A 22346-nucleotide genomic window follows, 5' to 3' on the forward strand; every position below is an offset into this window, starting at 1 on the left:
TGAGTGACGGTGTCTGCGCCACTCATTGGCTGTTGTTTACTAGATCTAAGCTGTGGCAATTTCGTTTGCCATGACATAGCCTACTATCTCTCACGCTCAGTTACCTCTTAACCCGGCAGCGTCAGTGGACCCATTTTTGGGCTCAGCTCAAAACGCCTAATTCGAGCTAATTGCAGGCGGTGGCGTCATAGAGCAACCCACCATGCATGAACTGGGTCATTGTGGTGGGTGATTGATCTTGAGGTGGGCTTATTTGTCATAGGTGGTGCTGTAAGGTCATGGCAGACTGAATTAGCTATCCATACAGTAATCACTTGTCAAATTCTCTAAAGTAGACAACAAGCGACTCTAGGCTAGATGCCACGTGTCCCGAGACTGTTTATTTTGTAACAAACACCACCCAAAAAGTATGGAGTTTGAGTATAAGTAAATATTTTTAACGGCTCTATGGTTATGAGAGGAGTACTCTGATATATGTTCCATGCTCTTTTCTTAGTCTCAAAATGCAGTGTAATGTTGCCATTTCTCAGCCACTTCTCGGCTTTCCCATAGCCGAAGCCCATGGGTAACCCCTTCACTCTGGCGACATCGACGTTGGTGTCTGACGGGCGTCTGATGGCATCGCTGTATGGAAAGGGTTAGTCCTCTTCTAAACCTCTTAATCCTCTTCTAAACCTCTTAAGAGGAAATGGAAGAGGATTAAGAGGAATTTAGAGGAGGATTGAGAGGTTTAGAAGAGGATTAATCCTCTTCCATTTCCTCTTGACCCTTTCCATACTGTGACGCCGACGTCTGCGTCACGGATGGAAAGGGTTAAACTCAACACTATTGGTATATAAATGTAGTTATTCTTATAATCGCTCTTCCTTAAGGCTATTTATTAGTTTATTACCCACAAATAATAGAAATATATTTCAGGATTAATAATAGGACAGACGATGAAAGAAAAGAGAAGGTTCTTGCCTTAGGGCCTACACCACGTAGCATCACTACACATTATGGCTAAGCCAGGTGTAAAAATCTACCAAGAAGAAATCTTACAATAAATGAGTTAATTAACGAATGACATTGTATAGACCAGTGGTTCCCAAACTGGGGGTGGGGGGGGAGGTGAGCTGGATACGGGGCGGCGTGATTCAGACTGCAAAAAATTGCAGTTTTGCAAGAAATAAACTCACACACACACACACACACACACACACAGGGCTGTAAGTTCAAACTTTTCAGAAGATTTGGCCATAAAGTTTAGTAAACATTATAAATTAAAATCAAAATAGAAATTATACACTTGTATTTAAATCATTAATTATACACTTATTTTTAAATGATCTTTTGGCATAAAAAAATGTAAACTAAGTTTTTACAAAAGGTCATTTTAGACTTCTTACAATGGAGGAAGAAACTCACAATAATACTGTATGCCCTAAAACTTATGTATGTGATGAATTACCTAAAAGATCTCTGGCGTCCCTACTGAGACTTTAAATGGATTAATTTTGTTAAAATGGTGATCATGAATCCTGGAATTAGCTTAATTTAATTATTACATTTTCTTGATTTGCCCTCTCATGGTACTTTTTCAATGCTATTATTGATATTACTTCAAAGGTTAATAAAATTAATTTGCTATATCCAGATTTTTAAAAAATCAATAATTATATAAGGCAATTGTACAATCCAAAAACTTTCTAATATTTTATTTGCTAGGTAACATTTCCAAAGTAAGTAATCATCAAATATCAATCTTGATACAATGATAAAGAGCCACCTTGATAGTAATGGCCATGGAGTAGCATTTTGAAAATAGTTTATCAAAAGTTACTGTAAGCTCCTATATGTATGGAATGTCATAAATTGCCTATAATTTTATTAGTACAGTGTTGCTGTGTTGATTATTCTCAAAATAAACTAAGTTTTCTTTAATATTGTATGATTCTGAAAGTTTTTCCTTGGGAAAGTAAATTATTATATTTTCTCCATTTCTGGTAAGATTTAGGTACTTTATGATTTAATATTACTATGAAGGTAAAAATCATATATAGCATTGGAAAGAACTCATTAAAATGAACATTTTGAGTGGTAAATGATCTCTCTAAGTTAAATTTTCAGGGAGATATGGGTATTTTACGTTCAACTACCTGAATTTACGGGTCAAAAATTTCACCCAATATAGTGAAATTGAGCCAAAATTTCTCACTTGCTGCCAGATTTCAGAAACTCTACCCTGATTTTTCGGATAATTCAAGGTGTCTGTTATAAAACACAAGAGTAACTTAGGGGACATCTCATGCACACGGGAACCCCCCCCAGGCCATGCATTAATATATGTATATACAGGTAACTTGATTTACGCGAGTATTTTGTCCTTGAAGAGGCTGTGTAAATCAAAAACAATGTAAATCAAACAAGAGGTAGGTTTCTATCGAAAAATAAATATTCACTTCATTCACTGGAGAGAGAGAGAGAGAGAGAGAGAGAGAGAGAGAGAGAGAGAGAGAGAGAGAGAGAGAGAGAGAGAGAGAGAGAGAGAGAGAGAGAGAATATCCATAGCACCGAGATATCCACTCAGGCACTCAGTCTCAGCCTCACTCGTGTGAGGAAGAAATGAGGGACACCATGAGCGACTGGCTAGTATTGGTACTGGTACCGAGCAGTCTGGTACTGGTACCGTACCGTATAGCTGGTACTGTTAGTACCAGTACTAGTACCGGTACCTGCCCACCACTATTGTTGAATAGTGTGGCAGCGTGAGTACCATATTGTTGTTCAAGTGGCGCGCGGGAAGAACTGAGCTCAGCTGTGTGGCTGCGGCGCCGTGTGAGTCCAGTTGCGTGAGACATCTGGTGGCCACTCCATAAAATATCGCGAATAAGTGAAAAAAACGTGTAAATTAAACATTTATTTGGATTTTGGACCCCGCGTTATTTAAAAAATGTGTGAACCAAACTCGTGTAAATCGAGTTACCTGAATATATATATATATATATATATATATATATATATATATATATATATATATATATATATATATATATATATATATATATATATATATATATATATACGGTTTCCAATAGTACGGTTTCGATTTTAAACGGATTGTTATGTAAGATTTTTTTTTAGGATTTTTAAATTTCCCGCTCGTCGCACCAAGTAGCCATGGCGTGAGTGGCAACACTGTTCTACTAAAACACCCGCTGAAAGCACCCCAAAGCGTTCGAGAAAGGTGTTCACCTTGCAGAATAATTCAAATTTAGGAGAAGTTACGTTTTGGGATGATTTACGTTGCGGTAGGGAGAGCATACCACATGAATGAGAGCAGTGTTCGCTGTATCTATCATAGTGTAAAAGAAATTCTTGCGGCAGTAACTGCCAATGCTCCAAAAGTGCTGCAAGAGTAAAGATAAAGGCCGTCCTTTTACTAAGCCTCGTCGTTGCTATGGTAACGGCGTCTCACTCGCATCAAAATAGGGTACGCTGATCTTCCTGACGCAATAGAAACACTTATGTGTTTGTTTGGGCCGCCATATTTGCTGATGACATCATCACAGCACAGAGGCGTTCCACCTCTCAAAGCCGTTAGCGGAGCGGACATGCTGAGTTGGCAACTCGTGCTGCCACGTCACATGTTTGAGAGCACCCGGGACATATCGATAGTCCCAATTCTCTCTCAAACGCAGCCCAGGGGTGTTTGTAGGGGGGGGCACTAATTTTATACAGATTTTTTAATACTACGGGGGTCCTGAGTCCCTAACCTCTGTACTATTTGAGGGACGACTGTATAAATATATATATATATATATATATATATATATATATATATATATATATATATATATATATATATATATATATATATATATATATATATATATATATAAAAGGATGGGGGGCGTGAGGATTTCTTAAGAAATCAATAGGGGGCATCATGTAAAAAAGTTTGGGAACCACTGGTGTAGAATGCAGCCAAGCATTCTGTAGTAGTAAAAAGTATTAAAAAAAAAGTCTACCCTCAATAGTCGCTTCAGTTGCTGGATATTGTATGATTTATTTAAAATAGTTCAAAAGGCACATACTTATCAATAAAGATGTTATTGCATTAGTTTTTATTGGTGCAATCTGTTACCTTACTACTCAAAAAGGGTTTTCGTAGGAATACAAAGTCAATTTTATGCGCGTTGGAACATGTTAAGAATTGGCCAATGAGCGCGCAGTACCGTCACCCAAGCAATTATGCCAAGTCTGTGAGTCCACCCATGAAGCCTTAGGCCCGCAAGGTCTGGTGGAAGCAACTATAGCTAGCCATCTCGCCCTCCTCCCTTTATCTGATCTCCAATCCCTCAGTTACATTACTTTAAACCATGGTTGCCAATTTTATTAAGTCCATACTTTGTCTCAACAAAAATTTGTATGTTGTTTTCAGACAACCTGTTGAAATATTTTCCTCCCTGTGGTTCCCATTCAAATGAAGGACATATTTACACCACAAAGTCTTATCATCCATTCCAGAACCTAAGTGTAATGGAAAATAGCAAAGTGTTTGTGAGTGTAGGTAGAGTGTTTAGAATAACGCATTACGAAATTTACGAAACTTGGGGAGGCCACTCGCACTCCAGTACACTAAGTTTCAAAATGGTGCCTCTTCCACATGCATACTACAACTAACACACACACACACACACACACACACATGCTGGTGAGACACAGAAGAGACCGGACATGCTACCACTGGCTCCCGACTCCAGGATCAGCTGTTCGCCTTTGTTGTTGTGTTGCAGGGTCGGGGATGCACTAAGTGGCCCGTCTCCCCACAGTTAAAGAACTTAAAAAGCTCGGGTAGGATGAGTGAGGAGGAGGAGGGGTGGCGGACACCGAAAGGTGGAGAAAGAGGGACTGGAACAAGACGGAAAGTTCGAGAAGCTACAGGAGGCTACGACAGTGACGAGTGTTACGAAAGCATAGACCCTATGTTCTCGGGGTTCGGCAATATGGAATCATCTGCTTACAGAAGTGTCATTGGTTGAGAAGAAGTTAAATACGTGGATCGGTAGAGTAAAGGCTATCGAAGAAGAGGATGTACAAGGTAGGAGGTTACACAGTGAAATAAGATCAAGAGTGGAAAGTCTGGAAGACAGGGAGAAGTTGGTTCAAGAAAATGAGGAATTGAAAAAACAGCTGGCGAAATATGAAAAGATGGTTAAGGAAGGATTACGAGTCATAAGAAAAGAAAATGAAGACTTGAAAGTGATAATGGACAAGGAGGAAAAGAGAGTAAGGGAGGAAGTGCTGGGCGAAATAAAGACCTGGAAAGTAGAGCATGAAAAAGATAATGTAGACTTCAAGGAAATAATTGAGAAGCAACTAAAGGAGGAGAAGGAAAATGTGGAAAAGGAGATGGTCAAGATCATTGACCCATAAACTGCGCAATTAAGATTCGGGAATAGCTCCTGGGTGCACAATAAATAGCAAAACAATAACCTGGTGGAAAACAATTTTTAGTATTACAACACCCAAGAGAGACATGTTGAGCACCAAATAGTGCAAAAAAAAAAAATAATAATTCACTTAATGTGGCAATGATGGCGGGATAAAGGTTGCGGATATGAGGCAACCTTGGGAGCACTGGAAGTGACGGGGTAGATAGGACGGTGGCAGAGGGAAGATGACACATGGCACAGTCACGTCTGAACATTCTCTTGCCACTAATTATTCATTCCAGTTACAACAAACAAAATATATCACAGGAAACATCACTTTGTCAATTTCGATAATCAACCTCTTGCGCATCATTATCAAGAGGCCAGTCATTAGTCACACCAGCAATATTCTTGTCAAAGTTATGAATGTCTGGCACGAAATCTGATCCATCAGACCAGACAAATGGAGTACGCGTTGTCTCGTGTCTCTGAGGCTCCTGTTCTCCCTCTGCCTCCCCCTCCTCTCTCACACCAGCTGACACCCCTCCCTCACGCAGATCATTAGCTGAGTCTTCTCTTATACCCCCACTGTCGTTTTCCTCATCTTTCTGCCACTCTGAATCATCGGACAGTGATGATGGTGTCAGTGAGTGACTAGGCTAGCTAGTAACTTTCCGCACTGTTGGAGAGGCAGCGTGTCTGTGACCTTGAGTGACAGAAGCATGCTCATGCTTGCCACGCTTCCTCAGACCAGCTGAATCTGATGGTTGAATGCAATCTGAATCACTGTCTCTTTCAAATTTGTCTACAACAATCTTTCTCTTTACCAATACTTTCTTTTTACCCCCTCCCATGCCTCCCCCTCGGTCACGACCGCAGGAGCTATATGAGACTGGTTGGCATCAGTGGATGACATAATTCTACTCTCCATGGCTGCTAAAGAGCAACTAATATGACGATGGTGACTACATGGTGCGAAAGAGGGATGATGTTGCCACACGAGGTTCACTGGAATATACTTTGGCATCGCGGGAAATATAAATATTCACCTTGGAACACGTGTCATCTTAAGATGTCTGGCGCAGTCTAACTCGTAGTATCTTGAGATGTCTGGTGCAGTTTACAGGTTAAAAAGAATGAAGATTTAGTAAGAGATGTGGCGGATAAGAAAAAAAAAGTGTCATAATATTCGGAATGAAAGAGAAGAACATAACTTATATTCCAAGAAAGGAGAAGGAAGAGCTAGAGTCAGTAAAAGATTTACTGAAGAACTTAAATAACGATGAAAAACAAGACCTTGAGGAGGAGGTGGAAGAGATTGTAAGGATGGGCCCTTACATAGAAGGTAAAACAAGACCAGTTAAACTAAGATTGAAATTGCAGAAAGTAACGGAGGTAAGTAGAAGAATATAAGGAAATATATATAAAGAAAAACAGAAATGAAGAAGAAAGAAAGAAATGGAATGAATTGCTAGCAGAGGCAAAAGAGAAAAATAATGCAAGATCAGAAGAGGATAAACAGGTATTTTTTTGGAGAGTTCTGGGAGAATGAGTGAAGAAATGGTACATAAGGGAAGAGCCGAAAGAGAACAGAAGCTAGACAAGATTGAAACAAATAACGGATTAAGTGTGATGTATACGAATGTAGACAGGATAATATCTAGTAAACTGGAACTACAAGACTACTTACAGAAAAAAGAGCCCAAGATTATATGCTTAACGGAAAATGAAAATGAACTGAAGTTGCTGATCCATGGATGCACTGCACACATTCTAAATGTTTTGGCTTATGATTTGGAAATTGGTTACATAAAAGAACATTGGGTTTATGTTGCAAAATACTTTTGAAACCATCACTCTGCCTCAGTAAAATACCGTTAGAAAGGTGGTCAACGTTTTTTTCTGACCCAGGACACTGGACGGATCATGTGTAGCTGATTGAAGACATATATAATGAACTAACCAGCTCATGAAACTCTGCAAAGTTGACAGGGAAAATATTGATATGAAAGTTAGGGAGTGTTTTCTTTGTTTATTTTTCCCTTTTATATTGTTGCCCTGTAATAATATTGAGTTGAATCAATGACAAAAAAAATCATAATTTAAATCAATGATTTAAAAAAAAAATCATTTGGATTAAATCTTGATTTAAATCAAACAACCCTGGACATGGCTCACTGATGTGGGTAAGTTTGTTGTGATGCTGGTGAATCGGGTGGGGGAGGTGCGTCGGGTGGCAAGAGTGGTGTAGCAAGTTGAAGTGAATTTTCTGTGGGTGACATGGTGCCTGTCAGAGAGCCTCAGCAGACTCAGGGTGGTGTGTGTGTGTGTGTGTGTGTGTGTGTGTGTGTGTGTGTGTGTAATTACCTATATGTAGTATACAGGGCCAGAGCTCAAGTTCGGATAGTCCTGTCTCCCAATCTACATTTGTCCAACTTTTCCTTCATTTAATGGACACTGCCTGCTTCAAATAATGTCTTTGTTTAGTCCATTCTATGTATCCACACTCCTGTATGGAAAACTGTACTTCTTTAGGTCTTTCAAACAAGTCTCCTTTCTCAATTTCTTGATGTGTCCTCTTAGTTGCCTCCTCCCTTCCATCACAATTAAGGGGCGCAGCCGGGTGTATTTTTAGACAAATATTTTTTAAATACACAAAAATTACTTTTCGCTGTCATTGTGGGGGGAAGGGTGTAAAATATCAGGCGGAGACATTTTCTCCCGCAAAAATTTAAAAACCAGCATCACCAGAGCAAGATTTAAATGTTCCGTGGTGTTGCGTCACTGCCTCACACGTGGCTCGACGCGTGGTATGATGGTGACACTGGTATTTTTTGCATAAATCATGTTATGAATTATTTTCTTTTCCCAAATTTTGCCACTTGGCATTCCTCCTTGCTCTGCTGTGTGTGTGTGAGGAGTGAGCTGGGCGCGGAGCGGACGCCCACTCGCTAGTGCCTCACCAAGCGTCAGAGGGTGAGCACTGTCGCGCTGCGCGCCTCCTGACTTCTTTCGCAAGCAACTTCTTACGATGACTTGCAAGAGATGCATACAGAAAGCGTGAACAGGCTTCCTGAAGAAGGCTCGTATGAAGAGATGGAGCCAGCAGGCTTCACATGAAGATCAACCTACTGGGGCCCGAATATCACCCCTGCCAACACAACCACCACTGCTTCCCCTAATGAGTCTTTGCACTCGAAGGTGTGGAATAAGTGCCCTAAAATAAGGTTTTATGGTCTCTTCAGGGTCAGGTTCCTAGTCAGGCACACAGCCTTAGAACACAACTATGGCTACAAATGAACAAACATTATACAACATATTACAGGTTCTAATGCAACTGTGAAGAAGTATCATCAATGGAAAGACCAAGAGAGAAGCCGGCATATAACACCAAAGGCCAAGAAAAGGAAAACTAAGAAGGACCAAGAATATCAAGCAGGAGAGTTCTAGAAATAAATCTGGCAACAGTGAGGAAGGTGGCACCTTCTGACACCCTCACCATTGAGTGACTAATACCTTTTTGAAGGAGGGACAAGATGCCTATTTCAGTTCTCTACAAAGTAGAAGGTATAGGCAATGATATGTGAAGATTTCATGCCAATCAAACAAAAACGTGGCAAGACACAGAGGACATGGAAAAAAATCTTTGACATCCGTTTTCTCAAAGTGTATTTTCCAGTTTTGAAAAGCCTCACAGACTTTACAATAACTCTGATTGTCTATTGTTTTGCATCAATAAAGAGTACAAACAACGGTCGCTTTTTGTATGTGAAAACTTTTGAGTTTTTTTGAAAAATAACGGACATACAGAGGAGAGAATATGTTTGATTTTTTTTTTTTTTAACCAAGCCAAAAATCAAAAATGTAATCACTCAAAGTTGTAGAGGTACATAAGATGTTTCTATGGTATTTTTTTTCAAATCAATTGACTGATAAACAAAAGCTGTGAGGCAAATTTAATTTTTTGTTCTTTTTTTTAGGTTACCCCCGGCAAGTCACCCAAATTTCATGAAATTCACATGAAGTAATAAGTAAACATGTACAAATAACATACTATGATTTCAGACCCATAGGGTATATCAGTCATGAGATATGGCCCCCCCTGGTGTCCCCCTTAAATCATTTCTATTCAACACGTCCATTCCACTTGTATTCCTGTACAACGCTATCAGGTCTCCTCTTTCTCTTCTTTCTTCTAAGCCCAGTTCCTTCAATCTAGTCTCGTATGACATATTTGATGGTTCTGGTACCATCATAGTTGCAAACCTTTGAATCCTTTTGAGTTTCCTTATATCTTTATTACACTGTAGGGTACCCACTTCATCACACCTTTGTAAGTTTTAAGGATGTAATCATATTTTTGCTGTACTTTCCTCAGCTTTTTCGTTTTTGACCAATTTATACTTCCAAAAAATAAAGCTCTCAATTCATTATGCTTAGTTTTATTGTAGTTCCTTCTTTTCTCTTTATGGTTTTCTGATCCAATTTCTTCACATTCTTTGTCAATTTCTATTTCTAATACTTCATGGCCACTTTTTCCAAGTGGGCACTCATGTCGCACTTCACTAAGGTGATACTCCGGCAAAAAGGGGAAAAAATCGTTAAAAATAAAGTATCGCGAATTTTAGGCTGAAACACTAGTTACATACCTAGTAACATTCTCCTTCTTTCGTATGACTATGAACGTTCTACATCATGATGTCATTCATTGTTACCATTACTCTAAGGCTTGTAACGGCTACATTATTAGCTTGAGCCATTTCAAAAATGGGCTGTAAATAGTTTGAAGATATATAAATTGACGGTCACCCTCAGTTTTTACATACCGTCTTTTCATTAAGTAATGACGTTCTGTCTTTTCATCATGATGTCACGGTGCCAGAATTTCGCCTGCTTCCCGCGCATTTTTGCCTTCATATTTCTTTTGTTCTTCACAAACTGGGAATTCCGAGGGTGACCATTCATTCACTTCCATATCACCAACATGTTGCCAAGATTTCATAAAATGAGAAACAGTGGCTTCTCAGCAATTTTTTGAGTTAAGAAAAACATAGTTTCGAGATACAGACATTCAGTTTTGCACAATCATACCTCCTGTATTCTTGGTCTCAAATCTACAATTTTGGTGGAGGTTATTGACCACCTCTATGTGATAAAGAACAGCAAGAATGGTTGACCAACTTGCAAAAATATAAAAAATATGAAATAAATACTCCCGAAGTGCGCAACCGCTTTGACTTGGGTCCACGCCCTTGCACCTTTGCCGGTGTGTTCAAGTATGCCTACACCTAACTGCTGGGGGTCATCAGGAATCCCATTTCATTGGAAAGGGGTTTTGTTTTACCAGCAGTGGGCGCCTTCCCTTTCCTATATGACAATCCCTCACTGACTCCGCTGAGTAAATGTCTGCCTTTCCCTCCCCCACTTGGCTATCTCTCTCTCTCTCTCTCTCTCTCTCTCTCTCTCTCTCTCTCTCTCTCTCTCTCTCTCTCTCTGAGTGTTGCCATATGCATGCTCTGTGTATTTCAAATGAGAGCAGAGACAAAAATGCATGATAACCCATAATAAAAGCGTAACAGAGTTTACTTTACGGTAGTGGATCATGAGCCTGCTTACGCCTATGGAGTTTTAGTGCCATCACCAGCCCTTATAGTTTTCAGGAGGGCATTTGCAGTGTGTTACTGGATTTCTATATAGTTAAAGAAGACTTCTATCAGGTTTTTGAAAAGCCGATTTTTGTAACCCAAACTCATTCGTGTGCTGAGTATCACCTTAAATTAAGTCTGTTCCTTTAGTAAAAATTAAGTCCCATCTTGCTGGTTCATCCTCTCCTCTAAATCTTGTCTCTTCCTTCACCCATTGTGTCAAGAGGTTTTCTGTTGCCAGTTTTGAAACTTTAGCTCCCCATGTTTCTTCTCCTTCCACTTCAAACTTTTCCCATTTGACATTTTTACAGTGAAGTCCCCCGCTAGAATTACATTCTTGCAACTTCTAATGATGTCCTCTAATGCTTTACTTGTACCTTCTATCAGATTGTTATAAGTTTTGTTAGTCCAGCTTGATGTGTGTGAGGGTACATATGTCACCATTACTGTCAGTATTTCACCGCATTTCAACTGTAAAAGAACACTAAGTTTTCATATTATCTGGTCCTGTTTTCACTGTTAACACTTTTAAGTTCATTTTGACTAATATTATAACCCCTCCACCACTCTTCCCCATTCTGTCTTTTCTATGTAAGTTAAAACTGCAATGTTCTATTCCCACCAATTCTATTCCTTTTGTTAATTTTGTGATGCACATTACATCTGGTTTAGATTTGTTCAGGTAGTCTTTTCATTCTAGCTTTTTCAATATGAGTCTGTCGACACCACCCTTTCACGCACTATGATGCGGTTCCCGTCAAAACGGAATCGTCTACATCAGCTTTTGACTCGAATCGCGTCAAATTTTTTTGAGTCAAAGATCCTAGCTAGACCTATAAAATAAACTAATTGTCAACTCTTGTGCTGTTGGATTTGAAGTGATAATTGCCCATAGTTTAGTTGCCTCTCAGCAGGCAGCCTGTGAACGCGACTGCCGTCCCTTTAAATTTTTTTTTTCAGTCTGTAAACTTAACTATTTATTTGCATTTCTTGATATTTTTTTCTTTCATAAGGCAGAATAATCTATTCCAAAACCAACGATATATAATAATGCCAGGAAAAAAGAATACTCGTGGGTGAAATCGACAACATAATAAATTTTTTCGCCCCACAGTCAGGCCATTCCGCGAAGCCCCCTAGGGAGCCCCAGACGGATTTTGCAGTGGAAAGAGAAACTTATTAAACTTTTGGTGCATGAAAGGGTTAACCTAAGCTTTTTCGTTCCATTCACTTCCTTCTTATTGTTACTGTTTAATTATTCTCCTCCTCCCTCTCCTTGATCCACTACTTTATCACTTTGTCGTTTTGCACTCTCCAAAAAAATTCTCCTCTTCTGCTTCTGTTCTTTCTTCATTCCTGTGCTTTGCTTCACTCCCAATTTCCCTCATCTTAAGTCTTTCCTCTATGCTCATATTTTTCCTTATAAATGTATCTTATATTGTTTAGGGATGTACCGATACCAAAATTTTGACCGATACTGATACCGATACCAATACCCCAATATTTGACCGATACCGATGTTTGTGCACTTATTTTTTTTATACAATTCCAGCAGCAAAGGGGTAATATCAAATGTTAAGAAAGAAAAAAGACCCACTACTCGTTTCATCATAGAAGGGAAGAAAAAAGTAATCAGTGCTGGCCTGAAAAAAGGTGTCCATTGTCATGAATTTCTTTTTATCAAGTTTATTATTAATAAATTTAGGTCCCTTAAGGACAAGGGTTAAAAAAGTCAAATGATAAATAAATAGTAATATAAAATAGTATTATCTATTTGATTATACATGGAGTATGGATGTTTGCGAAAGGCAAATACTTTAATTTCTTTAGTTATGACAATATAACTTCCAAAAAGCAAAATTCGTTTGCTCAGTGTTAAAATCAATCCGTTCAATGAACACAGCCAAAGGGCGCTGGCTAAATTCTAACAGGTTAACAGATACGTAGAAAGGCTAACTCGGAAGACGGAGCAGAACGTGAATGGTACGTGTATCAGACCAGCATTTGCGTCACCCACTCACTACGTGCTCAGCAGCTAAGAGAAAAAAAATTTAAATTGAATAATCAAATTATTTTACATCTCCATTGAATTATTGTACAAATTTCGGGATTTTCGTATTATCGTACAGACGTTATTGTGCTACATCGTACAAACAGTTGGATTTCCGTATTTGTATGTGAATTATTGTACAACTGGCAACGCTGATGAGGCGAGTGGAGGGGCTCCGCCGATCCCGTGCCAAAGCTACATTGGAAGCGACTCAACATGTATTGTACGCATCCGCAGTACCAAAAACTATACTGTATATTAAGTATTATATACTTGTATTCAAAGTAATATGAATTTATCATTTAAAGTGATGAAAATTAAATCGCGGGAAATTCCAAACTATGTAGTATCGTGATACTAGATAATTACACTTTTCTAATATTTTTTCAACAATTTAGAAAATCCAATTTCTGTTCAACAAAATTATTTGCAACGAGTGACATGCGACGTACAAAACTCCTTCAGGTATCGGTAGTATCGGCAGAAAATCAGCCAATACCGATACTCTTAAAATGTGCCGATACCACCGATACCAATACATCGGTACATCCCTAATATTGTTATGTGTGTGTGTGTGTGTGTGCGTGTGTGTGTATTTACCTAGTTGTGACAAACGGGAAAAGAGCTACGCTCGCGCTGTCCCGTCTCCATATCCGCCCTTATCCAACTTTTCCTTAAAATCATGAATGTTTCTTGCACAAACCACCTCCTCCTCCAGTCCAGTCCACAGCTCAATGCTTCTGTTTGAGAAGCTAAACTTTTTCACATCTCGCCTACACGTGGTTGGCCTCAATTTCTTTCTATGGCCTCTCGTTTCTCTTTTGTTCCACACCCACAGGTCCTCTCTGTCCAGATTCTCCACCCCGCTCGCCACCCAGTAACCCCGCTATCAGGTCTCCTCTCTTCTCTCCAGGGTTGTGAGCCCCATTCTATTGAGTCCCTCCTTATACGTCCGATCCCTAAGTTCCGGTACCATCTTAGTTGCCACTCTCTGCACTCTTTCCAGTTTTCTTATGTTCTTCTCGTGAAGAAACCAGACCACTGCTGCATACTCCAACCTTGGCCTTATCACTGTAACTATTATTTTCTTCATCATCTCCTCGTCCAAATACATAAATGCCGTCCTTATGTTCCTCAGCAAATTCATAGTTTGTCCCGTTATCCTGTTGATGTGTTTGTCCGGTGACATGTTCTCTGAGATAGTCACTCCCAAATCTTTTTCTTCCATTCCTCTTCATATTATCTCACTTCCTATCTTATAATTGTATTCACATCTTCTACTGCTCCTACCAAACTCTATTTTTTTTAATTTCCCAAGGTTGAATTCCATCTGCTATGTACCACTCCACTTCCATATTTTATCCAGGTCCCTCTGCAATGCCTCACAGTCCTTCACTCGTGTGTGTGTGTGTGTGTGTGTGTGTGTGTGTGTGTGTGAGGTGTGTGTGTGTGTGTGTGTGAGGTGTGTGTGTGTGTGTGTGTGTGTGTGTGTGTGTGTGTGTGTGTGTGTGTGTGTGTGTGTGTGTGTGTGTGTGTGTGTGTATTTAAGTAGTTGTAGTTTTACAGGGCCTGTACGCTCGTGTGGTTCCGTCTCTGTATCTATATCTGTCCAACTTTTCCTTAAAGCTTTGCACACCCTTCGACGATACTACATCCTCACTTAGTCTGTTCCAAACCTCTATATTTCTCTGCGGGAAGCTATATTTCTTTATGTCTCTCAAGCCTCTTCCTTTTCTCAATTTTTTACTGTGTCCTCTTGTGTTCCTGGTGTTTATTCCTTCTTTTAGTAGTAACTCCTCATTATCTAATTCTTCCATTTAGCTTAATAATTTATAAATTTGTATTAGGTCTCCCCTTTCTCTTCTTTGTTCTAGTGTTGTTAGGTCCATTTCCTTTAATCTTTCTTCACATGTCAATCCCTCCAGCTCTGAAACCATTTTTTTTGCCATCCTTTGTATTCTTTCTAGTTTCTTTATGTGTTTCTTCTTATGGGGAGACCACACTGCCTCCGCATAATCCAATTTTGGTCTAATCATAGTGGTTATTAACTTTTTCATCATATCCTTATCCATGTAGTGGAATGCTAATCCTATATTTCTCATCGTTTTATATGTATCACCGAATATCTTATTTACATGACTCTCAGGCTGTAGATTATCTTGTACTGTCACTCCTAGATCTCTCTCTTCTTGAACTTTCTTTAATATTTCTCCATCTCCCATTCTATATGTCCATTTTGGTCTCGCTTCACTCTTTCCCATTTCCATTACATGACTTTTATTCACATTGAATTCCATCTCCCATTTAATACTCCATTTCCAAATCTTGTTCAGGTCATCTTGCAGAATTTCACAGTCTTTACTGTTTCTAATATGTCTTAGCAGTTTTGCATCGTCTGCAAAGAGGCTCATACAACTGTTTACTACTCCCTCCGGCATATCATTTACATATACTGTACTAGAAAGAGTACAGGTGCCAATACCGATCCTTGAGGCACTCCACCCTCTACGATTCTCCATTCCGATTTTGTGTCCTTTACCACTGTTCTCATCTCTCTTCCCCTTAAGTAGCTTTCCATCCAGTTCTTCATTTTCCCTTTCAATCCTCCTTTATCCTCCAGCTTCCATAGCAGTCTTGTATGCGAAACTTTGTCGAACGCCTTCTTCAGGTCCAAGTAAACGCAATCAACCCATCCGTCCCTCTCCTATATTTTGTCTGTCACTCTTGAGTAAAAGCTCAGTATGTTTGTTACACATGAGCGCCCTTTTCTGATGCCATATTGTTTACTTGTGATTATATTATGCTCTTCTAGAAATCTTGTTCATTCTTTCTTTATCACTTTCTCACATATTTTACATACTACACTGGTCAATGATACAGGTCTGTAATTCAGGGGTTCTTCCTTTTTTGCACTTATGAATATAGGGACCACCTCATCCCTCCACCACTCCTTTGGTACTTTACCAGTTGTTAACCCTTACAATACGGTAACGCAGACATCAGCGTCACAGTATGAAAAGGGTTAAGAGGAAATGGAAGAGGAGTAATCCTCTTCTAAACCTCTTAATCCTCTTCCATTTTAGAGGAGGATTAATCCTCTTCCATTTCCTCTTAACCCTTTCCATACTGTGACGCCGACGTCTTCGTCACATATTGAAAGGGTTAAAGAGCATTTAATGATATCATATACCGGTCCAACCAGTTGATCTCTGCATTCTTTCAATATATAACCTGAAACTCCATCCGGTCCTACTGCTTTCCTCTCTTCCAGTTCCCCCATCATTTTATATATCTCCTCTTTAGTTACTATGACTTCTTCCATACGAATATTTATCTTGTTTTCTTGTGGTTCATTGAATTGTGCTTCTTTTGTAAAAACCTGCTGGAACTTTTTGTTAAGTAGGTCAATCATGTCTTTAGGATCTTCGATTATCATATTCCCATCACTCAATCTTTCTATTGTTTCCCTTGGTTTGATCTTTCCATTTATGAATCTATAAAACAGTTTAGGTTGTTCCTTGCACTTTTCTACAATATCCTTTTCATAGCCCTTCTCTTCTTCTCTCCTTATTTTCACGTATTCATTTCCCGCTATCTTAAAATCTTCTTTATTCCTTTGGTTTTTATTTCTTCTCAATCTCTTCCACGCTTTGTCTCTTTCTTCTTTTGCCTTAACACATCTTACATTAAACCAGTCCTTTTTCCTTTTCCTTTAGGTTTGTATTCTGGTACAAATTTCATAACTCTTGATTTATACGCCTCCAGAAAAATATCATACTTTTCTTGCACCTCCCTTGTTCTCGTTAACTCTTCCCAGTCTAGCTCTCCATAGTATTTCCTGAGATTTTCCATGTTTGCCTTCCTATATTTTAACCTGTTTCTTTTATATGATTCATCCCCCTCACTTGCTTCCTTCTCTGTTTCCAACTCAATTATCACATGATCACTCTTTCCCAGGGGGTACCCATACCTTAATTCATTCATCAAGTGCATTCCCTTTGTTAACACCAGGTCCAATCTCGCCGGTTCGTCGTCGCTTCTGAATCTCGTGTTTTCCTTCACCCATTGCGTCATCAAGTTTTCCATCATCAATCTTAAAAATCTTTCCCCCATGCCGTTTCACTACCTCCACTTTCAAATATCTCCCAATTTACCTCCTTACGGTTAAAATCACCAACTAACAAGACTCTTTTGTTAGCTTTGAGTAGTCTACTCAAACTATGAATGGTATCTTCAATCATGGTCTTATATTATTCTTTACTCCATGAATTAGTTCTTGGTGGTACATAGGTTGCTATTATCATCATCATTTCTCTGTTTTTGTTCTCCAGATTTACACTCACTATTTCTGCCTTTCCTTCTCCATATACTACTGACTTCACTAATAACTCCTTCCTTGTCATTATCATCACTCCTCCACCACCTTTACCATTTCTCTCCTTCCTCCATACATTGTAGTTATTATCAAACACTATTTGGATGACCTCATTTATTTTAGTTTCCGTTACGCATAAAATCTTGGGCTCTTTTCCCTGCAAGTAGTCTTGTAATTCCAGTTTACTAGATACTATTCCGTCTACATTCATATACATCACACTTAATCCCTTACTAGTTTCAATCTTCTCTTTCGGCTTTTCCCTTATGTATCATTTCTTTACTCGATCTCCCAGAATTTTCCAAAAAAATACCCCTTTTTCCTCTTCTGATCTTGCATTATTCCTTTCTTTTGCCTCTACTAGAAGTTCATTCCATTTCTTTCTTTCTTCTTAATTTTTGTTTTTCTTTATACAGGTAACTCTTGATTTACACAATATTGTGTCCTTGAAGAGGTCGCGTAAATCAAAAGCAATATAAATCAAACAAAAAGTAGGTTTCTATCAAAAAATATATATTCACTTCATTCGGTGGAGAGAGAGAGAGAGAGAGAATATCCATATCACCGAGATATCCACTCAGGCACTCAGTCTCAGCCTCACTTGTGTGAGGAAGAAATGAGGGACACCATGAGCGACTGGCTAGTATTGGTACTGGTACTGAGCAGTCTGGTACCGGTACCGTACCGTATAGCTGGTACCGTTGGTACCGGTGCCAGCCCACCCCTATTGTTGAGTAGCGTGGTAGCTTGTTGTTCAGTGGCGCACGGGAAGAACTGAGCTCAGCTGTGTGGCCGCGGCGCCATGTGAGTCCAGTTGCGTGAGACATCTGGTGGACACTCCATAAAATATCACGTATAAGTGAAAAAACGTGTAAACTAAACATTTATTTGGATTTTGGACCCCGCGTTATTTCAAAAACGCGTAAACCAAACTCGCGTAAATCGAGAGTTACCAGTATATATTCCCTTACATTCTTCTATTTCCCTTAGTTTAGTTGTTTTATATAACATTTCCTCCGTTACTTTCTGTGATTTCAATCTAAGTTTAACTGGTCTTGTTTTACCCTCTTTGTAAGGGCCCATCCTTACAATCTTTTCCACCTCCTTCTCAAGGTCTTGTATTTCATCATCATCACAAAACCAGAATTGTGGCCCAGTTCAATTCTCCCGGTCAATACCGAGACCGATGTTTGTTTTGTCCAGAATCCACATGTCTTGCATCCAGCCCTACTAATGGCTCATCACTTCCACCAGCTGATGCAGAAAACCAATCACAGGAAGGCTTATAATTAAGCAATAAAGATAGAAGGTGGGCACCGTATTTTCCGTGGGAGTGAGCCCACCCATGGTATTTTTCATATTTGATCCTATTTCGGAGATTTATAATTGAAATAACTAATAATTATACATCTCTGCAGGTACACAAGCATTGCAGGGATGATATTTATAGATATTTGAGGCATGACAATGCTGTTCTGCTTTCCATAAGACATACGTTTTCATGTTATTGGCTAGAGCTGGTGATATTTTTTTTTTTGTGTGTGTGTGTGATTCCCCATTATCATTTTTACATTTCTGTTTATTTCATCACAAAATAGAGATTCCAAGCTTTCATTTGGTATATAATTATCTATGTTCTGTTTGATAAGGAGTGCATAAAACATTCGTGCGTCTGGGTCACTGCCTCTACGGTTTATCTACTCATCCAGAATCAGTGTTTATATTTTTATCATGGAGCATAAGGGTTAAGGAGATTTACACAGCATAAGCTACTCTAAATTCATGTCTAATACTAGATTTCAAGGGATATAAAATGCAACAACTTATAATAATTATTTGGCAATATGTCAGCAGATTATATAAATGTTTATGAAGGTGTAGGAAAATATAAATATTGTAATACTAATGAAGGCATTCAAATTACAGTTTCTAACAGCAACAACATCACAACGTACTTACCCTGGAAGCTATGGAGGGGTCTGCCAAAATGCTAACTAGTAGACCCAGGCAAAGCTCATCATGGACTTTGCGGTCATCTAAGGCTTTGTTCAGTGCATGATGAGACTCCTCTTCAGTTAGTCCTCGTGTTAAGGTGATGACGTTGTTGTAGGCTTTATCATATTTCTGCAAAACAATGTTAACATGGATATAAGCCATTACATTATAAATCAAAAGACTTGCACTGAAAATTTGCAAACAATCTTGAGATCATATTATCTCCTTAAAGAGAAAGGAATTGTTCTTCCTTGGAACTAAAAAGCTATATATTTGATACCCTGGCATAAAAACACTGAACACATTATGAAGAAAACAGATCAATAAAATTAAAAAAGTAGAACAGCCAATTATGATATAACACAACCTTTTCAGAAACTCTTGATGGACAGTCCTGGACTGCAGCCTGTCTTGACACCAAAGGACTACTTTACATTGATACCTCTCATTGCATCTTTGACTTGACAGCCCCTGGTGTTCACCCACATAAAGCCACTCAACCACAGTGAAAAAGTTAAAGGTCATTGGGATGAACCCAGAATGAGTTGACCACTTCTGTGCCTGGTCATTCAGCCACAATGTCACCCACAGAGACTCAAGAAAGTGCATCTGAATGGTTAAAATGTTTTAGAACCATTTCAAATATAATCTTATAATAGCAGAGGAGGCAGGCCAAGAAAAAAAATGCAAAATGCTGCTCCCACAATTAGAGTCCATTGATAGAGAGTCCCGACAACCTAAGATTTGGACGCCAGTATTGGCCCTGTTTTTGACGCACTTTTCAAACGCAAGCACATGCTCTCTTTTGTATTTCTGTTTCACAGCCATATGGTTCGTCCACTGAAACTGAGCACACTTGTGTCAAACCTGCACACCTTCCTTTAACAGCCAACAGAGAGCCAGCAGCCAACGAGCTCTGGGAAAGTAAATAAGAGACAGTTTGTGTTTGTGTCTACATCAACAGGTGTCGCCAACCCACCATTACGCCATTAAACTTTACCATAATTTGGTCACCAGCCGTTGCAATGTGCCATAAGGTGACAGGAGATAATTATTAGCCTTACGATCAGCCACTGTCTCAGTATAGGCACTCAGTAACCCACGCAGCCTGTGATATAGGGGTGTCAAGGCAGGCTGCTGCTGACAACCTTGAAAGGCGGCAGCGCTCAGAGGGTATCGAGAGACTTCACACAAGTCTGCTTCTCTTTTAGTGTTGCTGCTGTGATGGATGGATTTAACAATGCTTATCGCTGTAAAACATTATCAGCAGCAGTTGGGGAAGTCTTTCTCTCGCCTACATATCCCTTCATCGCCTGAACCTTGCCTGCAGGAAGGGACGCTACCTCCTGGACGTCATGCGCCTTGATATACTTGTCATGGGCCACGTGGCTGACACACTTCCCAGGCTCCATCAATGCAAATTAAGGCACTTTGCTTCTTTTTCGTTACCTGCTTGCTGAAAACTTTAGCATATGGGGAGAAAATTAGTGCAAAGTACTTATGTGGGGTGGAGGGGCCCTGATTCCATTACTTGCCGTGCTGCTATTTTTATTGTGTTAACACACACACACACACACACACACACACACACATTTTAGGATGTAGTTGCTGCAATAAATTTTGTGCCATTCCAAGGTATTGGAAGATAAATTATCAATTTCAATAACATTTGATTTAATTTAATTTAATTGAGACTTATTGTTGATTGAAAAATAATTCAGTAAAATACTAAGGCCATGTAAACATGTTTCATTTTGCTTGAGGGTCAAAATCGGTTTAGAGAATATTGTAGGAAAATGTCTTCAACATATTATAATGACATTGGTACCCATGAAAATGAAGGCTGTGCAAACTAATAAATTAGGCTATTAAATAAAGATGGACTGATAACCCAACCTAAAGGAGTTTCTAGCTGAAGACCCTTCACATAAGCAAATACAAGTAGTAACCTAACCTATCACCGCTGAAATAGTAATATTTCCCGGCATTTTAAAATCTCAAAAATGAGTAATAATAATGGAAACGGTTACCAAAGTGATGATTAGCAAATATAATATAAAGAAAAATAGTATGTTAACTTTTTAGAGTGAGTTGGGTGTGATTCTAGAGTTTTACCAAGACAGGTATGGCTCACCAAAAGCTAGCTTCGATCTGTTCATCTAAACTCTTGTAACACGTCTAGTCTATTAGACTGTGGCCTTGATGAGACTGTGAAATGTCCATATGTATGTGAGTCTGTAATAACAGCTAGAGCCCTGTGGGAGAGATCACATCCAATAATTTTGGCCATAAGGGCCACAGCTTCCCTTATTAGCTTCGATGTCTGGACCTGATGTGAACGATTGTTTCAGTCCTTGTAGCTGTGCCTCTCTCACAATGAGTTCCATAGACAGTACAAAGGGAGGGCAGTTATGACAGCAAGACACGCACAATGGCAGTGTGTGTGTCTTGATGTCATAACCGATGGTTTCCTCCCAAGACGATTGAGTGTTAGCACACCGGTGTCTTCTCAGCGGCCTTGCAGTTAATTTTTAAACTTTGTATCCCCTCTGTGGAATGTTGCTACAGCCGAAGGCTAGGCAGCAAGGCACTGTTACATTAAAAAGCAGCCGAATCCACTTCCAAAATAGGTAAAATTATGGTTTTAATACCTCAGTTCAAAGTCGGCGCGGTGCTCAAAGGGCCAACAATGGCGCCCAGCAACCTTATACACAGGGCCGCCTATGTCGGGACTCTCTCTATAAAGGGACTCTACCCACAATATGAGAAAACAAATACTTATCATATGTAGAAAGTGATCTGTAGTGGGGCTGTAGGAAAAGTAGATTCATGCTGTTAGCATATCTAAAGAGCAGTTAGAATGA

At 39.3% G+C, this 22346-nt stretch overlaps 1 protein-coding gene across 4 annotated transcripts in view; it reads right to left on the bottom strand.

Moving 5' to 3' along the window:
• LOC127003736 (integrator complex subunit 3-like) overlaps positions 1 to 22346 on the bottom strand; it is a 141927-nt gene that overhangs the window by 106862 nt on the left and 12719 nt on the right. For 3 of the 4 annotated variants that reach the window (XM_050870701.1, XM_050870702.1, XM_050870700.1), the window contains exon 2: positions 19447 to 19611. In XM_050870701.1, coding sequence (XP_050726658.1) covers positions 19447 to 19611 — 165 coding nt within the window. Of the gene's footprint in view, positions 1 to 19446; positions 19612 to 22346 lie in introns of those variants that run through there. The other variant, XM_050870703.1, reaches the window with a different exon arrangement.

This window comes from Eriocheir sinensis, chromosome 26 (assembly GCF_024679095.1).
Source record: "Eriocheir sinensis breed Jianghai 21 chromosome 26, ASM2467909v1, whole genome shotgun sequence".
Lineage (NCBI taxonomy): Eukaryota > Metazoa > Arthropoda > Malacostraca > Decapoda > Varunidae > Eriocheir > Eriocheir sinensis.